Raw genomic sequence first — 25,644 nt, forward strand, 5'->3', positions numbered from 1 at the left:
ATACTTTTTCAATTAATTCTTAACACTTCTAATCAAATAATCCCTCTTGCACTACACTCATTCTTGTCCACCAAATATAATGCGCACATCTCACTATTCGGTCAAACTACCATAATACTCTACGAAATTAACATGCATCAAAATTATAAAAGGAAAAAGAGAAAAATCTAGACTTAACCTTTAAAATCACCATGAAATTTAAGCCTAGTAAAGCAAAATAAAAAAATATAAATTAATTTGTTCAAAAATAAGAGAAAATATAAAATAATTTTCGAGTTCTCACATTTCAAATGCCAAGGCCATGGACACATAGCTAGCCAATGCCCTAATCAAAGGGCTATGATTGTCTTGCCTAGTGGTGAGATTGTCACTGACAATGAAAAGGAGTATGAAGGAATGCCACCTTTAATGGAAGATGGTGATGTCGGATCATGTGAAGAAGTTCCTATTGATCAACCCATGGGGTTAGGATTGGTGACAGGGATGGCCTTAAATGCAAAATGCATAGATGAAGATGTGCAACATGAGAATATCTTCGATACGCAATGCCTTGTCAATGGCAAAGTGTGTAATTTGAGAGTTGACGGTGGAAGTTGTGCTAACATACGTGCTGAGTGCATTAATGGTAAAGAAATTGCAACTACCTATCTATGATCATCCTAAACCATAAAAGTTGCAATGGTTTAGTGATTGTGATAAAGTGGGTGTATCAAGCAAGCATCTGTGTAATTTAGTATTGGTAGATATGAAGATGAGCTCTTGTGCAAGGTAGTGCCAATGCGAGCCACTCACACCATCTTAGGATAACCATGACAATTTGACAAGAGGGTAACTTATGAAGTTCATACTAAAAAATACTCTTTTGTTCACAGGGATAGAAAAATTACTCTTACTCCACTTTCCCCTAAGCAAGTGCATGAAGATCAAGAGATGCTACAAAAGAGCAGGAGTTAGAGAAAGCTGTTTGTAAGCAAAAGAGTGGAAAAAGTGAGCAAAAGGCCGAGCAAAATAGAGAGGTAAAATGCAATAATAGGTCAGTCATAGTGGAAAGAAAAGAAGGAAACTAAGCATGTTTGCAAAAGCCAAAATCGTGAGGGAAGATTTGTTTTCTACCCCGCTAACATTTGTTTTGTTTAGTACCTCTTTTTTTGTGCAAATTGATCAAGGTGCAATCACATTTATCTTGCATTGTTCCATGCTTAAATCCATTGGAGAGTTCATGTGCTTCCAAGAAGCTTGTGTCTTAAGTGTCAAATCTCTACTCCAACAACTAATGCAATCCATTTCTCATGAGGCTGTTTTACTTCTTGATGCTAGCATAGGATCCATGATTCATTTTCAAATCATACAAGAGATTGAAGTTCACTAAAGATTCACCAAAGTCGAATCCCCTTCATTAGTTACCTTAGTTTTCTTGGTTTTATTTAGATTTTAGTTTATGTTGTCATTTGCTTTAAGTTATTTCCAACGTTTTCCAATTGTTAGTTCGTAACTAGAGTTAGTTTAGTTAGTTACACAGCTAGGTCATGTTGACCTTTAGTTGAGCCGATTTGAGTTATTTCTTTTAGTTGTCTAGGCAAATTAGGTTTTAAGAAAGTCATTAAGTGCGCCCTAGTTGGTTTAGGTTTTTGAGTCTTTGTAAGGCCATAAATAAGCCTTGTCCCAAATGTTATTTTCAGATAAGATGAATGATGAACTAAATTTCAAAAAACACCTTGTGTTTTTTGTGAGTCTCTTGTCCAAGAGCTCTAAACTTGAATACTTGAGGGGATTCTTGGGTTTTCAATTGACTTAGCAATTCAAAATCACGTTGAATTGTGGCGTCATACTACCCTTCTAATCAATCTTGAGTGGTCCTTGATTGAATTAGAATTCATCCAATTATGTCCATAACTTGATCAAGAAAGATCCTTTCACTGGCTGTGTAATTCATTTCTTCAAGAGTGGGAGCTTGGAGATTCAGGTTCGTATCACTTGGTATTAGAGTTTTGATTCTTGATCCAAGTTAATATCCTTTTCTTTTCTTATTTTCCTCTTTATTTTTCTACCAAACACATTAATCAAGAATCCAAGTATGGAATTTTCCCTTCAAGCTGAAGGGAAGTTAAACACATCAATCGAACTCATGCATAAAAAACTTGATAGAATTGAGAACGAATCTCTCAAGAGGAGGGGTTCCACACGATCAAGCTGTGATAAAGTGTCAAACCATGAGTTTCGTACCCTCAAGGAGGAGATGGATGGTTACAATGGTTTATATGCATATGAACGATATAAGTGTACTTGTGATGAGTACGAAGAGGAGCAAAGGAGTTTGCGTTGAGCATCTAAGCCGAGGTCCTCATCAAGCAAATGAGATTCATCTAAGGAGTGTCGTGACAATCGAGTCATGGAGCCTAAGAATTCTCGGGTTGAGTCAATGCCTTGTGAACCAAAGAATGATTTTCGAAGCTGGACTAAAGAATTGGTTCATTATATGAAGGAAGAAATGAGACAAATGATGAATTCATACTTCAAGCAACTCAATCAAGTGTCAACCGATGGTAATAAAGAAAATGTTCATTCTAGTCCATCGTTGATCGAAGAACCATCTATGAATGAGTTGCAGCTGAGCCATGAACATGAGCTGGAAAAAGGAAATAAAAACTCTAGTGCAATGAGTGGACAATGGGCCAAGAAGCATAGATTGGAAAAAGGTAGAAAAAATTTGGCCTTAGTAAAAAATAAAGGGGGAAAATTGGCCATGTTTGCAAAAGTCAAAAGTCTGAGAGCTTTGTTTTCTAACAAGTTAACATGTGTTTTGCTTAGTCTATCTTCTTTTGGGCAGATCAAGCAAAGTCAAGTAGAGTTGATCATGACGTGTTCCATTCCGAAGTAACTTGTACACTTTGCGAGTTTCCATAGAGTTTGTCTTCTAGGAGTTAAATCTCTTTGCTATCAATTCGTGGAACAATGTCAATTCAAATCTGTCTGCACCAATAGAGGTGCTCATCTTGAAGGGAAAATTCCAGACTTGGATTCTTGATCTTTAACTTTGGGTTATTCCTTATCTTTACCTTATTTTGAGCATAATTTCTATCCTAGCTCTTGTGATATCCTAACTTTTAGGATACTAATGTTGTTTAGTCTCCAAGAGGATATTACGGTTTCTTTAGTTTATTTTTATTTTAAGACATTATTTTGTTTTAAAGAAGATACTAAAATTATTTCTTTGGGTTTGATTTAAAACCTTGTTTAGTTTTAAAAGACTAGAACCCTAATAGTTTAATCCAAGACCCTAGTTTTACTTGTAACTAACCGGTTTCTTAAATTTCTCATATTTCAATCGAAACCCCCCAAATTTGATTTATGGACTTGTAAAATTCCTCATATTTTCTTAAAATTCCTTTTTATTTAGCATTTATTCCTTTATAATAGCTTTACTACTCATTCACACCCTCAGTAACTGCAATCAACCATAGAATCAAGGGTTTTCCCTTTAGGTTCTTAGTTCGGGTAAATTAAGGCTTTTTGCGTATTTTGACCGTGTGATCACTTGGTGAGATGTGTGCACTAAATTTAGTGATTAAGAGTGAATTTTAGATGATATTAAGTATGTGATTAGAAGTGAGAATAATAAATGAGAGAATTATAAGTGAAAACCCTAGTATGCGCGATTTAAGAAAAATTGGGTTGAACCGACGGGTACCATTTGTTACCGATTGAGTGCACCACTTGACCACCATTTTCTTACCATAAAATAACCTTGATATTAGTGCAAAATATCAGCCCTTAATCCTGCTTAAGATGGCCAAAAATATTGACCAAGAAAAGGAAAAAAAAAGGAAAAATTGAGGTTGAATCTTGTAGTGACACTTGGCGATCATCCACCTAACTTTGACCCAAACCAATTACCATCTTATAAACCTTCTTGAAGCTTCATTTTCTCCTCCATTCCAGCCTCTTGGTCATGAGTTTGAGAGAAAACAAGGAGAGGAAGACAAGCTAGCAACTTCACCTTGAATCCAACTTAGTTCAGTGAAAATCCAAAATCCAAAATCCAAACCGATTAAACTTTCATTTTAGTGCTTAGATAGTTGTGTGTGGTAAAAGTTTGGGAAGAACGTGTTTGGTTTCTCACCTACAAGGAGCTTTTGGAAGGTACCATGGCTGCCTATTCCTTTACTCTTCATTAATCTTGTTTAAGTTTGGATAGAAACTCATATTCTTGGTTTATGACGGTAAATTTGCTAGTTTGGAATGATATGTGGAATATGGAGCTAGGGTTTACATTTTCAGCCTTGCTTATGGTTATTCATCTAGTAATGGATGTTATAGAGCTAGTAATTGTTGACTTTGATGCTTGAATGCTTACTAGATATGAAATTCTAGAGGAAAAGCTCAAATTCCAGGTTAAAGTTTTCATATTCCCCTGTTCTGCCTGGTTCTAGTTCATCATGATAGAGGCCGAATCAGGCTTGGCACAAAATATGCAAGTTGTATAGAATGATATTTCATAACCTCTTGTAAAATTTCAGCCCAATCTGAGCACTGTAGCTCATGAAAAGACAAAATACCCCTGAGACTGCCCTAGGTAGAATCCAGCAGACATTTTTGACATTGCCTCACGTTGGCTGCCTTTTTTAACCTTGATATGTATTAAACCAGTCTTTGTATAAAACATGAAACTTTTAGCCCTATGTCTTAGCTTTCCAACGCCCCTAAGAACACCTTAATCGGACTTCGGTAGCCTGAGTTATTGTCATTTATGCATAGTTCAGTTAACTAGCCTAAATGTGAGATTTTAGTTCTGTAATTTGAAATTTTGACCTAGATACACTAGGAACTGGACTGGGTGGTCTTCATCAAAGTTGTAGGTCTTTGCCTTAGCTTCAAAAGGTATCTCGTACACCTTAAACTAATGGCCACAGCTTCTGTTATGATTAAAACCGTAAAAGGTGTCAAAATGTGAAATGTCCGTTTGCGCCTTTGGGTGCGGACGTGCGATCGTTTTCATTTCTGCGCACGTGTACGTGCATTTCTCAACTGTTTTTGCTGTTTTGGACCTTTAGGACTATTTTTGTTATTTTGTTACCATTCCAGCCGTTGCGGCCAATTTCGACAATCTTGTGGCCTTAATGTCGTTTTTTACCGTTTTGACTATTTTTAACCGGTTTCGATCATTCAAGTTATAAACTGCTATTGTATGGCCGTTTCACTTATGTGTGTATATAATCTATCAATACAGACTGTGAGGCTTTTGACGGTGACAGTCAAGCTCAGTGAATTGTATCGTTTTTCGTGCCAAGCTTTATCAAGTGAGTAATTGGGTGGTTTATTGATGTGAAATTGTTAAAGTGCTTTGTATATGTTAAATGGGTACTTAGGCGAGGGTGTACTTTATCTCACTTGACCTAAACCCATCCTTTGTTTTGATTTCATATGTGAGAATACCTACCTTCGGTTGAGTATCACCCTGTTGCTGTGTGCTGATGGGAGTGATCACATGACTTGAATTGAACCCCATTTACTGTGTGCTGTTTGGGGTAAGTACTTTGTTGTGTACTTTGTTGAGAGATACCATCTATTGAGAGATCGGATATCTTAGGGCTAGGTTCCAGCCCGATTCTAAGGTTAGACGAACTATTCGAGCCAGTCGGGGTTTGGTCGAAGTTAGTTCCATGCTAACCTTGGGATTTAGTTCTTTGTTAAAGCTTTGATGAAAGCTAAGTTCTTGTTTCGCTCGTGTTGCGCCCCATTTTTTAATAAGAAAAATAAATTGTTTTAGAAAAATGAATTTTGGATTATTTTTTTGATTAGAAAATGAATTTTTGATTTAAAAAAAATGAAAAACATGGGTCTAAATGGGACTTGAAAATGCGACGATTTAACCCAAATATAGTTTAAAAAGGGTTTTTTGAATGAAAAATGGAGTCGCCACTTGGTATAGAGTTAAGGTGTACCAAGTCACCTAAAAATGAATTTAAAAAAAAATAGAAAACCCTTTTTAAATGACTCCAAATCTACGAAAATCAGAGAAAAAGATTCGGGAGTCACATTTGAAAAAAGGGAAGGCAAGGATAAGGATCCAAGGCACCCTTTCAACCTAGCCAAGGCTAGTTGCGCGATTTAGTCAAAGATTTTCTTATTTTTTAACCTAAAGATTTATCACATTTGGATGTACTATATGAATGCAAACCCTAAACCTAAGAGGGTGTCAAGGGGGTCGAAATGTATCTTCAAAGCTTACTTGGTGCCAATCACATTAATCGTGACGCCCAATAAAGACTCTTCGAAGAAGTCACGAATAATGCAAGTCATGAAACTCAAAAGAAAGAAAAAGTAAAGAAAATAGTAATATACAAATGTGTATGACCTAAAGGAATGCATCATAATGGGTGCGGGGGACTTATACTCGTGACTTTCAATGTTCCCTTTAATAGAGAGAATACGAGCGTGCTAAGGCTAAAAAAAGCCAAACTCGTCCATATCCCATATTCGAGGGATTTTTCCTAGTCTAATCAAGCAAATGTACTAACCTAGATCTAATGCTTAGATGAAATGCAAGTCTAATGTCATGTTTCACACAAAGGGATAAGTAATATACATATAAGGAAAAATATGGGGAAAGGGATATACGTATAAGGAGGGATGTCATGCAAAAATGATAAAAGACCCTAAAAGGTGAAAAAATATGCATGAGAATGTAATGTAGTCATACAATCATGATCTAACGTGTGGATGGTTCCTAAGGGTCTAGCGTTGGACTAGCCCTTAACTAACATTCTCTCACAAGTATTGGACTTGTGAGGGCTCGAGAAGAAGACCATGACTAGCATTGGACTAGCCATGGTGACGTGCATTCATCCATATAAGCAGATATAATAATAAAAGCAAGTAGACATGCAGAGGCACATAATTTTCACGTAGCATGTAGCACACAAGCATGTTTATCTAGATGCCAAAATCCTAGGGAAAGCAATTAATACGTAACACATAGGCATGCAAAAACACACAAGGCAAATAAAGTAAATAAAGCCCTAACTATTACATTCGGGGGAGCCCTATTACAATCTAAAGGGGAAAACGAAATAAAATAAAATAATAACCTAGCTATTACAACTTTGGCATTCAAGTGCCTTCAAATGATCAAAATTGAACTAAAAATAAATATACAAACTAAAGCCAACAAAGAAAATAAATAAAATAAACAAATAAATAATAATAATAAACATTTAAGAGGCATGCAAATTAAACACGTAAAATCACATAGGGCACGTAGGGTCACCTAAAGTAAGAAATTAGGGATAGAGTGTACCTCCCTGGAGATGGTAATGAAATGAAGGAAATATTAACTTCAAAACAATAAAAAGGTCAAGGCACCAATTAAATAGTAAAGTATAAACAAAATCATTGGATCCTTCCTAATTGCAACTTAAATGAAACCAAGTAATGCATAATTTCCAAGAAAAAGTAAATTATTGATCAAATTTCTAAAATAGAAAAACTACCAAGGACCCAATTGTAAATATTAACCAATTATTCGAGTCCAATTAGAAGTTTTGGGAACTTCAAAGGTCCGAAAGTAATAAAAAGGTCAAGTAATGGTTCAAATTGCAATTACTCTAGGACCTAATTGCAAGAAATTAAAACATAATTGGGTCATAGTAAGACAAGGAGAGACTTTGAGGGGCCAAAGTGCAATTTTTCTGGAAATTGTTCATGCAAAATGCATGCAAATGTAACAAGGGAGCCTTCTGCAACGAAAACCATTCAACAACTTTTGAAACTTTCTGCAACTTTCGACTTCCATTCACACAGGAAAACAGCCATGAATCTGAAATTAAATGAAACATGCAAGCCTATCAACTAATTGCACAAGACCCAACTCAACACAAATCATACAATGACACAAGATCAAGGATTCAAGATCCCTTCTCTCCAACAGATTCACAAAAACCAGAAAAACATCTTTTGCTACCTCTCCTAAACTCTAGCATGTTGGGTTCAATTTCTGATGAATTTTTGGATGCAATCCAAACTTACCTAATGGCCAAACCAACAAATTTAGATCAAAACAACAAGATTATCCAGTAATCTTTCCATTTTTCAACCACAAAGTCTCATTTTTAAGCACGAAAAACCGAAAGAGAGAGCATGCGGCAATTTGGAAATTTTTCGGCCACTTGAGTTTTCATTCCCAGAAGCCACAGAAAACTTGCAGCCCAACATTCATTAGATTTCTCATGAGCACATAATTGACAATGCAATCAAGGGAGACTAAGAAAAAGAAAACTGGCCAGTTGAAATGCATTCATACATTTCTTGCTGCAATTTGCAGCTCAAACTCGCGCCAAGGGATTACCAAGGTACTTTATTAGAAACACTCACCATCCAACATACAAACAGACCCAAAGGAACAATCAGACCAAACCAGAACCTCAGCTACCCAAAAAAAAAAAAAGTCCAGTTTCGTCAACATTAGAGAACAAGTGCTTCAGCAAACTGAAAGGAAGCACTAAAGCTGCTGCAACAATCCGAAGGCTACGAACTTGTTGCGGTAAGAAATTCCTACGCTTACATTTCAGTCAAACAAACTCTAACTCAAACCACGGTATCGGCAGGTATAGTTTTCAATTTTCAACATAAAACCTTGGATGTAAACACATAAAAGGGTCAAAACACAGGAGCATGCCAAATCTATAAATTTCACTAGCAACTTGAGTCTTCATTTTCACTTCTGGGTTTCATCATTGAGCATTAACATGATGCAAATCAAATCCAAAACAACAAATATGCATATCTCAGCTAAGAATCCGACACAAACAAGCAATATACGTAGTAGCTAGCAATCGACGAGGCATTGAAAATTTTCATTCAAACTGTGAAACATCTTTGCAACCGTGAATCTTGGACAAAAATGATCTAAACCCAAACTCCTAAATGACCTAAGTCCCTACCCCAAAACTCCAGTCCAACCCACCAGATCCACACAGAAATAGGTATGAAAAGGAAAACTCAGTACATCTATCCAGTAAACTAAGAACAAAACAGGTAAAAAGACGTCACCTTTATCCCTTCCAAAGGCAAAACCAAGGCTGGGATGATCAGAAAGGGGTCGCTGCTCAATCCAAAATCCTCTCTCTTTCTGATTCTGCTACTCTTCCGTTCTCCCTTCGCTGTTCTCTATCGATGCCTTCAACGATGCCCTCTTTCTTTTTACTTTGTTTTCAGCCAGGCATTACCTTGTTCTTGCTCTAAGTTTCTCACTTTTTCCGTAGCCTCCTTAACCCTAGCCGCCAACTATCCCCCCTCTTGCTCACTCTTCAAATGTAATAGCCCCACCTTCCCCTAAGGCGAACCAAAGGGGTTAGCGGACTGCCTGCCCAACTCTCGCCAGGACTACGGATCAGTTTACGTCGATCTAATACGTTCCGAAACATACCAATGCACGCAAACAAGTACAAAATCACAAAATAAAAAAAACGAAAATCGAAGCCGACGATGAACAGTACCGTCCACGTCAGAATCCGGATACTAGGCCGAGAGTAGCCAAATTTTTCTTTTGCCGTTTGAAATACGAGTTAATCCGAAATCCAACCAAATGTCAACCAAAAAAATATACATTGAAATGTAACATTTACAAGCCAAAAGCTAGAGCGGCATATCAAAATGATTCATCATGGATATACATGTTCGGTTTGCCAATCAAAAGAAATTTAACCCAATACACATCAGGGTTTCATTCAAAGAGCTATCCAAAAGATACATTTACATGAGCTCAACTTGATAACCAACTAACACAACCTTTTTCAAAACTGGTCATTTCCTGTAAGGAAAACAAATGGAACGGAATGAGCTTAAGCCCAGTGAGTTACTACCACATAAGCAACAAAGATCACATAAGCATAATCTTTCATTTCAAGTACACAATTAAGAAGTAAAACAAGTCGGTAAAAGGATACGGACGGCTCTCAAGAGCCCATTTCCACGCTTACATTCTTGATCCAATCTCATTGACTCTCCGTCAACGTTTAAGAGTACCAACCGTAGAACCCACTTCACTCCCATCCCTTCTACCAAACATACCCCAACCGGGCCCGCACTCCAATCAGTAGCTTTTAGTAATACTCGAGTTTACCTGAATCAAGAGTCTCATTACTACAAGATTCCCCAGTACAGTCCCCGTGGCATGTCAATTTTCACGACCAAGCCCTCGCCGGCTCGATTCAATTGACTACCAACGGGGTTGAGCTCAGTAGTACAGTAAGGCCGTTGGATACTCATCCAAACGACACCAAATCAGTTTTTCCATGAATGGAATTCAATATCTCATATGTCAAGTTCAGTATTTCAGTGAAACGGTAAACAGTCATTAACGGTATCAAAGGGGGTGAGGGCGGTCAAGTACACCCTCACCTTAACCAATTCCATTAGCCAAATAAGCCTTCAAGGCATCACAATCACATATAGCAAAGCCACATTGTAACATTCAAGTGAGTAGTATACTCACTTATCAATTAAGTGTTGTTTCATGCACTTCCGTCAAGAGAATGTCGTGAACCTCCGTCACGCCCTAGAACACGTAAACAAGTACAATGAGACTCGATAACGAGTCATAAAGCAATGTCAATCACAACCCCAATAGGGTTTCATATGCATATACAAGTATCATAGGTAACCAGAAATGCAATTAACTTTGCCCCTGAAAAAAACAGTTTTTGTCCTCATGTTGCGGTAATGGTACCAATTTCACTACGATTATCGGAGGAGGGTGCAAGACCCACCATCTCGAAGCTAAAAGACAGGGCTACAACATCATAGAAGGTCACTCAACCCAGTTTTGAGTGCAAACAGGTCAAAAATGCAATATACTACATCAAAAATTTAAAACAGATTCACCAAAACGCATTCTAGCGGAAACATCATAACTCAGGCTCTACAAGTCCAAATCCAGAAATTCCATAACTAGCTGAAAGCTAAGAAACAGGGCTACAATAATGTAGAAGATCACTCAGTCCAATTCCTAGCACAACCAGGTCAAATATGCGAGATACTAAACCAGAACCACAATAACGGGTTCACAACTACATTCTGCTGTAGTCAGTACAACTCAGTCTATACAGGTCCAAATTCAGAAATTCCAAAGGCATATGGTAGCTAGGATATCAAGCTACATTTCATCAGAAGACCTCAAAGGCCAAATCCTGCATTTTCATGGTCGAAAATGGAAGACTACACCAAAACAGAAATCTGGGCGCGAAACAGGTTTCGAAAACAGTCAAGGGTATTTCGGTCATTTCACATGTTACAGTGGTCGGATCAAGCTGAATATTTACAGGAAACTGGTTTATAGCCTTGGCTACAACTTTCATGTTTTGGTCAAAATATAATTCGGTGAGGATCAGGGTGAAAAGTCACGGTCAAATTGAGTGAAAAGGCAACCCTGTTCGCAGCACCCCTTCCTGGACCAGTCTCGGTATTTTTGACTTATCTCATTCTACGCTACTCCGATTGACCTGAAATTTTACAGGCACCTTTATAACATCAATACCTACAACTTTCATGTTTTAAGCCAAGACCAATTCAGCCTCTAACCATGAGATACAAAACCGGACAGAATTGGAGATATAAAACCCTAACTTTCTCAAATTCCTTCCAAACCAGAAACTGGTTACAATTATCTATCCTATACACCTACTAGAGTCATTAAACATCAGTTCCCATCATCAAGGATAGCCACAACATTACATTCATATTAAACCAGAAAATTCATCAATAAATTCAAAACTTCATCAATTCATCCAAAACCAAGAAATAAACCACAAATTTCAGCACTTTAGCTCCCATTAGGCACAAATTAAACTTCATTAAGTGTAGGAGGAAGTTCACACACCACTCACCTAGTAAACAAGAGAGGGAGAGTTGCTTGGCACCTTAGCTTCTCCAAACACTTCACCAAACCACTAAACAACACCAAATGAAGAGGTTTTATGGAGTAGAAACAAGTTTAAAGGATTGCTTGGGATGATTTGAGCTAGATGGATGCCAACTTTTGAAGAGTTTTCTTCCTTCCTTTGCTAGAGAGAGAGAGCCGACCAACAAGGAGAAGAAAAGAGTGAATTTTTGGTGATTTTTGAGGTATTTAATCAATTAGTCAAAAAAAGTCAAAAAGGTGAATAGTTGTCCTACAAGTGAAACCAATGGCCAAGTGACACTTGTCACTCCATAAATGCATCCCTATCCTTCTTTTTCCCTCTCACATCAATCACATCTCATCCTCCACTTATCTCTTAACACCCGATAAATTTCAACCAGTATCCAAAACTTAACCTAATTGGCCGAATTTTTCCGAACTTTTCGCACTAGTGGGTCCCACGTCCGATATATATCCTTAATTTTTCAAAAACTCACCAATACTAGAAAAATCATCTAAAACATAATTACTCATAAAATTCACCAGGAAAATTTTCCTAAGCCATTAAAGGGGAAAAACCCTAAGAAAATTATTAAGAGGAATTTACGGGTTCTCACATCAAACCCTTCCGTTCCTCTCTTCTCCCCTTTCTGGTTTCTTTCTTTTTTTTTTCTCACTCAACCAGCCGTCAACTTTCTTTCATCAGTTGTTACCCCAGAAACCCCTCCGTAGCCTTCTGTGTTTTTTCTCTACCCACAGCCGCCAATGAGCCTCTCCCTTTTCTTGCCGTCTGTTTTTCCTTTTATATGGGACCCCCAGGTTCCTAAAACCCTCAAAGTTCATCTTGATGGCTCCAAATGATTCCAACGCCCCAGCCCCCCTCCTAGCCATTGATCATGGCTTTTAATAGACAAAATGCAAGAAACCGCAGAAGCTCTCTTTTTTTTTCTTTTTTTCATTTTCATCATTCATTTTCTCTTTTTTTTTAATTTAATTAATAATAAACAAAATATAAAGAAAAATAACTAATTAAGAAAGATCGAATAAAATGAGCGAAACTAGGCATAAAAAGATAAAAATGAAATGCTAATTAATAATAATTTTTTTTTGTTAATGTTAATCAAATGAGCTGTAATTTTTATCGATGTGCAAAAATGTTTTCTCTCTCGAGTTTCCAGCTTTAGAATTTTAGGGTTCCTTCGTTTTTTTTCCATGGCAGCCGCGGCTGCCCCCTACCTCCTGGTGGGGGGCCGTCGGTCTCTTCTTCTCCAAACTTCCAGAAGAAATCTTTCTCTGCGTTGTTTGAGAGTCGCTCGCCTGATGTGGTTCAAGGAACGTTGTCAACCCATCGTGGGGAGCCAGCAGTAATCTTCAACGCTGCGGACATTGCAGCGGTAGCTGCCCCTTTTCGATACACCTTGGTTGGAAAATTCTCCAAGGGGCGCCTAGCGATGCATGACCTTCGTAAGTTCTTCTCGACTCTTGATTTGAAGGACACGGTATCAGTGGGTTTGTTAGATTCTAGACATGTTTTGCTGAAATTTCTTAGCGAAGCGGATTTCCTACGCGTTTGGGGCCGTAACCTTTGGTATGTGTATGGGTGTCCTATGAGAGTTTTCAAGTGGACATCTAAGTTCCATGTCGATAGAGAGTCGTCCCTTGTCCCTGTCTGGGTTCGCTTGCCTAAGTTGCCTATTCATTTGTTTGCTAAGCCATGTCTTTTTCATCTTGTGTCCTGCTTGGGCAAGCCGTTATTCGTTGATGCGGCTACGGCTTCATTCTCTCGCCCGAATGTGGCACGGGTGTGTGTCGAGATTGATTTATTGAAGTCGATTCCATCGAAGGTGTGGGTGGACATGGGTGATGGGGATGGCTTTTGGCAGGCTCTCATACCCGAGAATCTTCCTAAGTATTGTAGTCATTGTTACCGACAAGGGCATAGGGAGGATCAGTGCCGTGTGAAACATCCTACCCTGAGGGTGTCTAAGATGCAGGAAGACCAGGTTGTGGGAAGGAGGGGCGGCGTGGGGGTGCCCTCATTGCAGGTTAACAAGGGACCAGAGGGTGAAAGGCCAGGCCGGGTAAATGAGGTAACCGCTGAGGTGCAATCAGGTGCGCGGCAGGTAAAGGGAATGGGGCAGGCGGAGGGGCAGCGACTGGGTATGGTCTCAACTGTTACGCCACCGTCTGTTATGGGTGGACTGCAAGTACAGACTTCTGGACAGCAGCCTGGATCAGTGGCTGCGCTCGTGGAGGAAGGGATCGAGGCTGCTGCTGATGCTATCATCCATGCGCTGGCGGACCGAGTGGTTGACGAACCTGAGGAGGAGCTAATTGAGAATGTTCATGTCAGGGAGTTTACCTTGGAGGAGCAGGCCGTGGGTGAGGGTGCATACATGGGGGCAGCGAGCCAAGGGGAAGAGCCTGGTCTGCAGCTTGACAGCTGCAAAATGGGAACGGTAGTGCGGCCAGAGGAGATGGATATGGCACTGGCTAAAGTATCGATAGAGGGGCAAATGGGCGCTGAGATTATGGAGGAGGAAGTAGTTGGAACTCAATGTCGCAAGGACAGCTTGTCTCCTAGGGAGGAGGGTCGAACGAGATTGGAATATGGGGCAGGAATGGAGGCATTAAATCTGGAAGATGGTAGTCTTTCTCTTGCGAATATGCAGCTCATTGTGGATCTTGATGACACTCAAGGAAGGCTAGCTGATACTCTTCACCTTGATTCGGTTGCTGATGCGGAAGGGGTGGTAAATCATCTCTCTGGGGGTGAAAGGCAATGGGACAGGGCTCACTCTAGACATCGGGGAGTTCGTGCTCGTTTTCCATCTGACCGAACTCTACGATCAAGTAAGTCCTCTTCATCTAATTCCTTTGTAGTTCTCTCCAATGATTAAAATGCTATGTTGGAATATTAGGGGTATTTCTCGCGCCCCAAATTTTAGGAGGCTTAAGAAACTTGTTAAACTACATTCTTTAAAATTGGTGGCGATTTGCGAGCCGAAAGTTACCCTAGACAACATTGATGCTGTGCGCTTAAAGTTGGGGATGGATGGGAGTGTCTCAAACAGGGGGGGTACCGTTTGGGTCTTCTACAACTCAGGTCTCTCTTGCTTGGTGGTTGGCGAGTCGAGTCAACATGTGTCGCTACAGGTCCATTGCCCGTTATTCCCATCTGCCCTGGTTTCTCCTTTATCCATGCCAAATGCACAGTGCTCGACCGCGAGATGTTATGGGCAGAGTTGTTGTTGGACAAGCCAACAGAGACTCCGTGGTTCTTAGCGGGAGATTTAAATGTGATTGCTCAGGAGGAAGAGAAGCGAGGAGGGGTGCCATTTCAATTAAATGAAGGGGTCGAAATTGCGCGGTTCATGGTGGAGGCTGGAGTGATGGACGCAGGTTTCTCGGGTTCCAAGTATACGTGGTGTAATAATCGGCAAGGGCGGGCTCGGATTTGGAAACGCCTCAATAGAGTGCTTCTCAACTTGAAGGCTCTGCAGATGGGATCTAGCTTCCTGGTGCAGCACTTGGCAAGGGATCCGTCGGATCATTCCCCGCTCTTGATGACCGCTTCTTTTCGCTTCGATCATAAACCGAAGCCTTTTCGTTTTCTCAATGTGTGGACCACGAAAGCGGGGTTGCTGGACGTCATACGCAATGCATGGTCAGGGGAGTATGGCGGCTCGCCGTTAGGGAGTTTAGCTTCCAAGTTGCGTGCGGTCAAGCAGGCGCTGAAAGGGTGGTCTAGGGATTCCTTTGGGGACATCTTCAAGGCTGTTCAGGAGGCAGAGGGGGCTGTACAGGAGGCGGAGGTGGCCCAGGAGCAGGACTCCTCTGACTCTGTGCAACGGGCCCTCAATGTTGCCAGGGAGCGGCTTCGGGCTACCTTGGCTGTCGAAGAAGGATTTTGGAAACAAAAAGCCAAGGTGCGGTGGCTGAAGGATGGCGACAGGAATACTAAGTACTTCCATGCGGTGGTGGCAGAGAGGAGAAGTAGGGCTATCATACATAGGATCCGTGGACCTACTGGTGCTTGGGTAGAATCTGAGGACCTCATCGGAAAGGAGGCAATTGGTTTTTTCCAGGGGCTTTTCACTGCAGAGGCGCCTCTCTCAACTTTTGAGTTCTTGAACACCATCCCGAGGTTGGTGACCGATCAGGATAACTCCGGACTAATGGAGCCCCCCACTTTAGAGGATGTTAAGAAGGTGATTTTCTCAATGGATAGTGAGAGCGTTGCGGGACCGGATGGGTTTACGGGGGAGTTTTTCACATTTGCGTGGGATGTGGTTGCGGAGGATGTCTACCAGGCGGTTTTAAGCTTCTTTTGTGGGGCGGAGCTGCCAAGGAGCATTACCGCCACGAATATTGTCCTGATCCCTAAGGTTCAGTGCCCCCAGGACTTCACACAATACCGCCCGATAAGTCTCTGTAACTTCATAAATAAAGTGCTCTCACGTATCTTGTCAGATCGGTTAGCTAAGCTGTTACCCCGGATCATCTCCCCTCAACAGAGTGGATTCGTCAAAGGGCGACAAATTACAGACAACTTTTTACTGGCACAGGAAATGGTGGCAGATATTGGGAAACCGTCACATGGAGGAAACGTGGTGCTTAAGTTGGATATGATGAAAGCTTACGATAGGGTGTCATGGTATTTTCTATTGCAAGTGTTGAGGCCGTTCGGGTTCTCCGAGTCATGGATTGATGCCATTTGGAGACTGGTTTCTAATGTTTGGTTCTCGGTTTTGATCAACAGGTCCCCCCAGGGGTTCTTTCGTTCAACGCGTGGGTTGAGACAAGGGGACCCACTATCTCCAGCCTTGTTTGTGATAGGTTCTGAAGCTCTCTCTCGGGCGCTGAACGCTATGGTTGAGCAGCGTCAGTTTCAACCGTATAAGATTCCGATTGGTTGCCCGATTGTCACACATCTGGCTTTAGCCGACGACGTGGTCATCTTCACCAGTGGCTTGAAATCTTCTCTGCGTCTTGTGATGAGGGTTGTCGAAGATTATTATGAGGTGTCGGGACAGAAGATTAATAAGCAAAAGAGTGCCTTCCTTGTGCATCCTCACCTTTCTCCGTACCGCTATAGCATTATCAGGCATCTTACGGGCTTCCAGAATCAAAGCTTTCCGATCCGGTATTTGGGGTGCCCCTTGTACACGGGTCGGCGGAAGAAGGAGTATTTTGGGGCGGTTTGCAAGGCCATTGTTGGTCGAATTTTATCTTGGAAGCAGCGAATTCTGTCGCCAGGGGGACGGGTGGTGCTTTTCAAGCACGTCCTATCCTCTCTGCCGATTCATTTGTTGGCAGCGGCGTCGCCTCCCAAGGGAGTCTTACGGGAGATAGAGAGAGAGATGGCAGCGTTTCTATGGGGCTCTTCAGAGTATGGTCCGAGGTTTCACTGGATGAAATGGGAAGACCTTTGTAGGCCGTATGGTGAGGGGAGGTTGGGCCTCCGGCGGATAACTGAGGTCTTTCAGGCATTCTCAATGAAGTTGTGGTGGGTTTTCAGACAGGGTCACTCGCTCTAGGCTTCTTTTATTGCGGCTAAGTATTGTAGGGGGCAGCACCCTTGCTTGGTAGAGGAGAGGGTAGGGAGCTCTTACACTTGGAGGCGGATGTGTGTGGTCCAGGGGGTAATGGAGGAAAATATCGGTTGGATTGTTCGGTCAGGGACAATGGATTTTTGGCATGATAACTAGACTGGGTCTGGACCACTGTGTCGTCGGGTGGAGGTGTTCCAGGACCATCGTGTAGCAGATTTTGTTCTTGGAGAGGAATGGAGCGCGACACTCCTCTCAAAAGCTTTACAGCCGGAGGTATTTCGTCTGGTGATGGCGTCCTCGCCTCCAGCTCTTCAGGGGGAAGACAGGATGGTATGGATGTTAACTCCTACTGGGGAGTTCTCGGTTGCCTCAGCGTTGTCACTTGTTCGTGCCCACTCTAATGGATCCCTTGGTTCCGCTTGCATTTGGCACAGATTCTTGTCGGTAACAATTTCATTTTTTATGTTGCGACTCCTGTCAGACAGATTACCACTAATGGAGCAGCTACGACGTTTTGGAGTCCAAGGGCCGTCCCGCTGTTGCTGCTGCGTCAATCCTCAGGAGGAGCAATTGAACCATCTGTTTTGCACAGGGGAGACTGCTCGTCAAGTATGGAAAGCGTTTGACATTCCGGGGGGGTGCTTGGATGGTATCAACTCGGTGCAACATAGGGCGATCTCGTGGTGGATTCGTCCTGCTTCAAATCGGTATCTGGCATTCGTCTATCAGCTCCTGCCATCTCTAATTTGTTGGGAGGTGTGGAGAGCTCGGACTAATGGTTTCATGCAGGGTGGGCGTGTAGAAGGGGGGTGGTGATAACCCGGGTCATGCACCGGGTGAAGGAGCTGTTGCATCTGCAATTCCCGTCACTCCCATGGGACCATGCCACTTGGGTGAGTTTGCACGACTACTTGGAAATGCGGCCACGTCGGTGGCTTATCTGGCCTGTTAAGTGGTTGCCTCCACCGGAAGGTTTCAAGCTTAACACTGACGGGTGTTCGCTTGGCAATCCGGGCAGGAGTGGTGGGGGAGGGCTTTTGCGCGATTGCCATGGGGGTTTCCTCTTTGGGTTCTCCTGCTGCTTTGGCATCACTACGAGCCTGCACGCAGAGCTCCGCGCTTTGGTTTATGGGGTCAGGCAGTGTGTAGCACGAGGATATTCCCAGTTACACTTGGAGGTGGACTCTTTAACGCTGGTTCAGATTCTTTCGGGAGGTCATGCATGCCCCTGGCGATTGCAGGTGGAGGTGGACGAGTTCCTGCGATTTCAGAGTTTGGTTCGGTCGATAACTCATTGTTGGCGAGAGACAAATCAACCTGCGGACAGGTTGGCCAAGTTGGGGGCGACTCGACGAGATGCTGTTTTTTTTTTTATTCCTTTGATAGTTTGCCCCTAATGGCTAGGGGAGAGATACGAATGGATAAATTAGGGTTTCCGAGTTTTAGGAGAAGGCGCGCTTAGCCTGCTCTGTTTGATGTTTATGTCGTTGGAATGATTGAATAAAAATTCTATTTAAAAAAAATAATAATTTTTTTAATTAAATAAAAATGAATTTAAATCTAAAATAACTAAAGCATATTTTTGTGAATGCTTTTCTTTTTTTTTTCTACGCTAAAATGGCTTAAAATAAAAAACGAAAAGACTAAAAGTAAATAAAAACTAACATGACAAATAAAAATAAAAATAAATAGTAAATGAAATTACGCTAAAAATTTGGAGTCTACAGTTTGCCCCTCTTTGTCTGAATTTTGAAAAAACTTGAGACAAAGAAGTAGACACCAAATACCTACCTGTGTTATTCGGTTGCAAATTACTCGGGCGAATGATGCTTTGGAAATGAGGACTGGCCTCTTTAACAAAATCTTAAAATGGGACTGATCCAAACGAGAAATTTAAAATAGTAAATTTAATTGGAACTGACCCGAACAGAAAATTTAAAATCGGGACTGACCCGAAACAGGAAATTTAAAATCGGGACTGACTCGAGACAGGAAATTTAAACGGGACTGATCCGAACAGAAATTTAAAATCGAGACTGACCCGAAACAGGAAATTTAAAATCGGGACTAACCCGAACAGAAAATTTAAAATCGAGATTGACCCGAGACAGAAAATTTAAACGGGACTGACCCAAGACAGAAATTTAAAATCGGGACTGACCCGTGACAGAAAATTTAAAATCGGGACTGACCCGAGACAGAAAAATTAAACGGGACTGACCCGAACAGAAATTTAAAATCGGGACTAACCCGAAACAGCAAATTTAAAATCGAAGAAATTCCAGTATACTTACCTGAAAATAGTCTCAATTCAAAATTTTCATTTTCAAGGTTATGTTTTTGCTTTTGAGTCAAAGGTTGATTCTACATCACCGTTTTGTTGTGCCTTTGATCAAACCTGCTTGCAACTTATCCGATCTGCCTTTGTTTGCTGGAAAACTTATGATACTGACTCGAGTGCGAGATGTGATTGTTTTCCTCCATGCATGAAATTTTCCTACAGAAGAGAAAGAATAAGGAAATTGCCACCATCATTTGGTCCGGTTTCCTTTGAGAATCGTGTAAACATGAGTCTTTTGATGCCTTTGTCAACTTCTGTTGTGGTATCTGATTTAGTTGGATTTATTACTTCAAAGACTTTCTGATTCTTCTCAGACTGACCAGGGATGCCTTTAGCCATATTATGAGATCTGTGTAACAGGTCCCGTTGAATTACGACCATTTCCAAAAGATGACGGAATCCGACGTATGCTTTGTACAAACCACGGGGATTGTCATTTATTAAAACTCAATGATTAGAAAAATTGATGTATGTAAAATAAATTCACATATCATGCAGGGATGAATATGCAAAGGGATGCAAACGTGATCAATCATGCTTAAACCCATGAAAATGTCATGAATACTAATAATTGAGGAAAAATGGATTTCATGAGAATGTATTTGCAAAAGAATATCTATTCAAAGTGAGACACAGCTTTTGGCCAAAAGATGTCACATTCGAATCTCTGGATATCTTTGTTCCGGAATTCAATATTGACAGAAGTGTTACAAACCGAAGAGAAATCCGAATGAACCAAGTCACCAGTTGTTCCTCCTCGTGCTCGTTCGTTGCAGAACCCTACCTTGGCGCCCTTTCGGGTTTTCACCAAGGTTGCCCCACCTTTTTGTTTTGTTTTTTTTTTCTTTCTTTCTCTCTCTTTTTTTTTTTTGAGGTGCCTTTTCGGGTTTTCACCTAAGGAACAATGGAAAAGTTCGACCATGATCGACTCAGGAATATGAGTTGAAGATTGCTGGCATCAGTAAAATGCGCTTCCCTTATAAGTTTAGGCGAAGGCATTATGGACATCACTTGCCAATTGATTAGAAAATTTCTAATAGAAATACAGCAAGTGACGAAAGTCAGGATTTTAAGTTTTTTGTAATGAGGTCCGGTGGGGTGTTTTCAAGAAAAGTTGAGGATTGAAAGCAAATTTTTGATGAGAAGTGTGAAATAACCTGAAATTGCATGATTTTGAGATCATCTCCAATTTTTGAACGAAACTGAGGAGAATTTGCCCCAGTTTGATTGAATTCTCTCTTTTTGTATTTTCATTGCATTTTCCTCACTTTTGCATTTTTCTTCAAAAACTAAATTTGCCCCACTGTGGGGTTTGCAATTCTCAGGGGCTGCCAAACGAAAATTATGGTTCTGATAGCTCAAAGGGGATGACTAGGGATGAAATGTTTTGATTGGAAAGGAAGATGGCCTAACTTTTGCCTTGTCTCTTGCGTGATTTTCTAAAAGAAATTTGCATAATCAAATAAAGAACTTTTTACACATGTCTGAGTTGATAGGTTGAGGGAATGTTTGTCCATCTATTTCTGCCAAAATGAGGGCTCCGCCAGGTAATACCTTTTGAAAAATGAATGGCCCTTGCCATTTTGGAGCAAATTTGCCTTTGGCCTCATTCTGCACTGGCAAAATTCGTTTCAGCACTTTGTCACCTTCCTCAAATGTACGCAAATGGACCTTCTTGTTGTAGGCTCGGGCCATGCGTTTTTTATAACATTGACCGTGACAAATAGCATTAAGCCGTTTTTCATCAATCAAAGATAGTTGTTCATGACGCTGCTTTATCCAATCAGCTTCTTCCAACTTAGTCTCCATTAGAATGCGCAATGAAGGGATTTCGACCTCGGCAGGTAGCACAGCTTCCATTCCATACATGAGCGAGTAGGGTGTTGCCCCAGTTGATGTTCGGATAGAAGTCCGATACGCCATTAGTGCATAAGGAAGTTTTTCATGCCAGTTACGATGCTTTTCAGTCATCTTGCGAATGATCTTCTTCAAATTCTTGTTTGCGGCTTCCACAGCTTCGTTCATCTGCGGTCTATAGATGGCAGAGTTGCGATGTCTGACTTTGAACTGTTCGCATAACCCGTCCACCACGTCATTGTTGAGATTCTTGGCATTGTCTGTAATCAATGTTTCCGGCACTACAAATCGGCATATGATGTGATCCCTTAAGAAATTCGCTACCACCTTCTTTGTCACATGCTTGAATGATTCCGTTTCGACCCACTTGGTGAAGTACTCAATTGCGACCAATATAAATCGATGCCCATTTGAAGCAGGAGGGTCAATTGTGCCAATCACATCCATACCCCACATCGAGCAGGGCCATGGGGCAATCATACTGTGCAACTCGGTGGGAGGAGCGCGTATAATGTCGCCATGCATTTGACATTTAACACATCTCCGGACAAAATCTATGCAATCGCGTTCCATTGTGAGCCAAAAATACCCGGTTCTCATAATTTTCTTTACCAACAAATGTCCATTCATGTGAGGTCCGTAGACACCGCTATGCACCCCTTTTATCATGTATTGAGCTTCATCTTCATCGACGCACCTTAAGAGGTTCAAATCTGAGGTCCTTTTATATAATACCTCTCCATTTAAGAAAAACTTCGAGGCCATTCTGCGCAGGAAACCCTTGTCATTTGTACTAGCTTCCGGAGGGTAAGATCCGGTTTTGATGAATTCCTTAATATCATTGTACCAAGGGCTATTGCCAGAAGATTTGTCTATGACCCAACAATGAGCAGGCTTATCTTGGAGTTGAATCCGAATAGGCTCGATTCCTAATTCGTCCGGATATCGTATCATAGAAGATAGGGTGGCCAAGGCATCTGCAAATGCATTTTGGGCTCGTGGGAGATGTCTGAACTCCAAACTTTGAAATTGTTTAGCCAAATTGAGCAAATTACAGTGGTATGGCAGAATCTTTGAATCTTTGGTTACCCATTGGTTCAACGTTTGGTGCACGAGTAAATCTGAATCACTGAAAGCTACTACCTCCTTAACCTCCATTTCCAAAGCCATTTTAAGACCAAAAATACATACTTCATACTCGGCCATATTATTTGTGCAAGCAAACTGCAATTTAGCAGCTCCAGGATAATGCTTCCCTTCTGGGGATACAAGAACTGCTCCTATTCCGACTCCAAAAGAATTGGCTGCACCATCGAAAAACAATCTCCATTCAGGGCACCGCTCGCTCATATCTTCTACGGCACTGACAAATAAAACCTCCTCATCAGGGAAATAGGTATGGAGTGGTTGATAATCATCGTCCTTTGGATTCTCTGCCAAATGATAGGCTATAACTTGTCCCTTGACGGCCTTTTGCGAAGTGAAAATAATATCAAACTCTGAAAGAATCATCTGCCATTTGGCCAGGCGCCCAGTTGGCATAGGCTTTTCCAAGAGGTATTTCAAAGGATCGGAACGGGAGATGAGATAGGTAGTATGACTTAGCAGGTAGTGCCTTAATTTTTGAGCTGCCCAAGCCAATGCACAGCAACTTTTCTCAATGAATGAATAATTAGCCTCATACTGCCTGAATTTCTTACTAAGATAGTATATGGCTTGCTCTCTCCTTCCCGAGTCATCGTGCTGACCTAGAACACACCCTACCGCTCCATCGAGCAGAGATAAGTCCATGATCAAAGGCCGGCTCGATTTGGGTTGCACTAGGACCGGAGGGTGCAGCAAATAATTTTTAATCTTGTCAAAAGCCTGTTGGCACTCCTGATTCCAATGCAACGGTACATTCTTTTTTAATAACTTGAACAGTGGTTCACACGTAGCGGTTAATTGAGCAATGAACCTTCCAATGAAATTAATCTTCCTAAAAAACTTTTCACATCTTTCTGCGTTTTCGGCACTGGCATGTTTCAAATTGCCTTGATCTTTACCAGGTCAATCTCTATGCCCTTCTTGCTGACAATGAAGCCTAACAATTTACCTGCTGGTGCTCCAAAGGCGCACTTTGCAGGATTTAGCTTCAAATTGTACTTTCGCAACCTTTCAAACGACTTCCTTAAATCCATCAAATGGTCCTCGACTTTCTTGGATTTGATTATAATGTCATCCACGTAGACCTCCATCTCCTTGTGGATCATGTCATGAAACAAAGTAGTCATAGTCCTTTGATAAGTAGCTCCGGCATTCTTTAAACCAAACGGCATTACTCGATAACAAAAGGTGCCCCAAGGGGTAATAAAAGCAGTCTTTTCTCTATCCTCCTCAGCCATTAAGATCTGATGGTACCCAGCAAAACAATCACAGAAAGATTCAATTTCATGCCCGGCAGTGTTGTCTAGAATGATATTGATATTTGGCAAAGGAAAGTCATCTTTAAAGCTGGCCTTATTAAGGTCCCTATAATCAACACAGACTCGCACTTCTCCATTTTTCTTTGGAACAGGGACTGGATTTGAGAGTCAAACAGGGTAATGGGATACAATGATAATATTAGTCTTAAGCTGCTTTTCAATTTGCTCTTTTATTTTGAGACTCATATCTGGTTTGAATTTACGGGGTTTTTGCTTTACTGGTGGAAAAGCTGGGTTTGTCGGTAATCTGTGCACCACTACATCAGTCGAAATGCAAGTCATATCATCATAAGACCATGCGAACACATCTTGAAATACAGACAAAAATTCAACCATCTCCTCTTTCTGTTTTTTGTTCAAATGAATGCTGATTTGTATCTCCTTAACCTCAGTCTCAGTACCAATGTTAACAACTTCTGTTTCTTCCAAGTTCGGTTTAGATTTCTCCTCATATTGTTCAAAATCTTTTGAAAAAGAATCAAATACTTTCGCACTATCACTCTTGCTTTGAAATTCGGATTCCGTAACTTCCAAGTCGTGAGTGATATAGAGATTGTCATCATCAGATTTCAGAACAATGATATCCAAAGGGTCAAATAATTTTATTTTTGGCCATCTGAAAGAATTAAGAAATTCAAGACAATAAGCAAATAAACGCATAAATGAACGGCATGATAAAACAAACTATGCACTTTCATAAAACTTCAAATCAAAGCGGAAACAAGCTAAAACATAAGTGCAAAAGATGTTTTCATTGAACTATTTACATATGCAAGAAAAAGTTTTCATGAACTTTAGTAAACGACAACCCCCTGTAGATTTACCGAAACTCCTTTCGCACGGGGAAGTACTCGGCGGTCCAGTTGTATAGAGCTCCTTGGGGAATGTCTGGGAATTCGGCATCGTCTGACAGGCCATTTTCGGATATTGCTCCCACAAATAAATGAGTCAAGCTTGTCTCCACTTCGTCAATTGGGCTAAACTCAGATGTAATGACTTCAGCTGGCTTTGGAAAGGTATAGCGTAATGGCGGAATGTCTAAAGCACTTTATTTGCCTTCTTTTTCTGCCCTTTTGCATGCTTTCATCTCTTGTATATCCCTGGCAGTCGGACGAAATCCCAAACCAAATTGGTCCTTCTTTTTGATGAGTTCCACGGGCTTCAGCATGCCTTGCAGATTGCATCCCAATCCTTTACCGAATTCATATCTTCCGCGAATCATTTCCTTGGCCATCATAACACTGGCCGCTGGCAAAGCCATTTCGTCTTTTGAGTCTTCACTTGTTACCCAACTTACGGAGACAATATCAGCTGTACGGTAAAAGGAAACTGAAGCATTTCGGTTACCATCCTCCTCAGGCTCGGAATCGGCAATTACAATGCAATCTTCTTCAACAAAAATGGTTATCAGCTGGTCATTCACCACAAATTTCAATACTTGATGCAGGGAAGAGGGTACAGCGCCAGAGCTATGAATCCATGGCCGCCCAAGTAAAACATTATAGACACTGGAAAAGTGCATAACTTGGC

The 25,644-nt window shown here is 41.1% G+C and overlaps 2 protein-coding genes across 2 annotated transcripts; one reads left to right on the plus strand and one right to left on the minus strand.

Moving 5' to 3' along the window:
• The first annotated feature begins 339 nt into the window (after positions 1-339).
• LOC140007258 (uncharacterized) lies at positions 340-17,436 on the plus strand. Its single transcript, XM_072049964.1, has 3 exons — positions 340-614; positions 13,116-14,749; positions 15,113-17,436. Exons 1-3 carry the CDS (start codon positions 340-342, stop codon positions 17,434-17,436), a joined length of 4,233 nt encoding a protein of 1,410 aa, XP_071906065.1.
• A 1,149-nt stretch (positions 17,437-18,585) lies between these two features.
• Positions 18,586-23,440, minus strand: LOC113723526 (uncharacterized). Its single transcript, XM_027246584.1, has 2 exons — positions 21,391-23,440; positions 18,586-18,710 (listed from the first exon to the last, which is right to left on the minus strand). The coding sequence occupies exons 1-2, from the start codon at positions 23,438-23,440 to the stop codon at positions 18,586-18,588; spliced, it is 2,175 nt and encodes a 724-aa protein (XP_027102385.1).
• Positions 23,441-25,644: the final 2,204 nt, after the last annotated feature.

This window comes from Coffea arabica, chromosome 5c, assembly GCF_036785885.1.
Source record: "Coffea arabica cultivar ET-39 chromosome 5c, Coffea Arabica ET-39 HiFi, whole genome shotgun sequence".
NCBI lineage: Eukaryota > Viridiplantae > Streptophyta > Magnoliopsida > Gentianales > Rubiaceae > Coffea > Coffea arabica.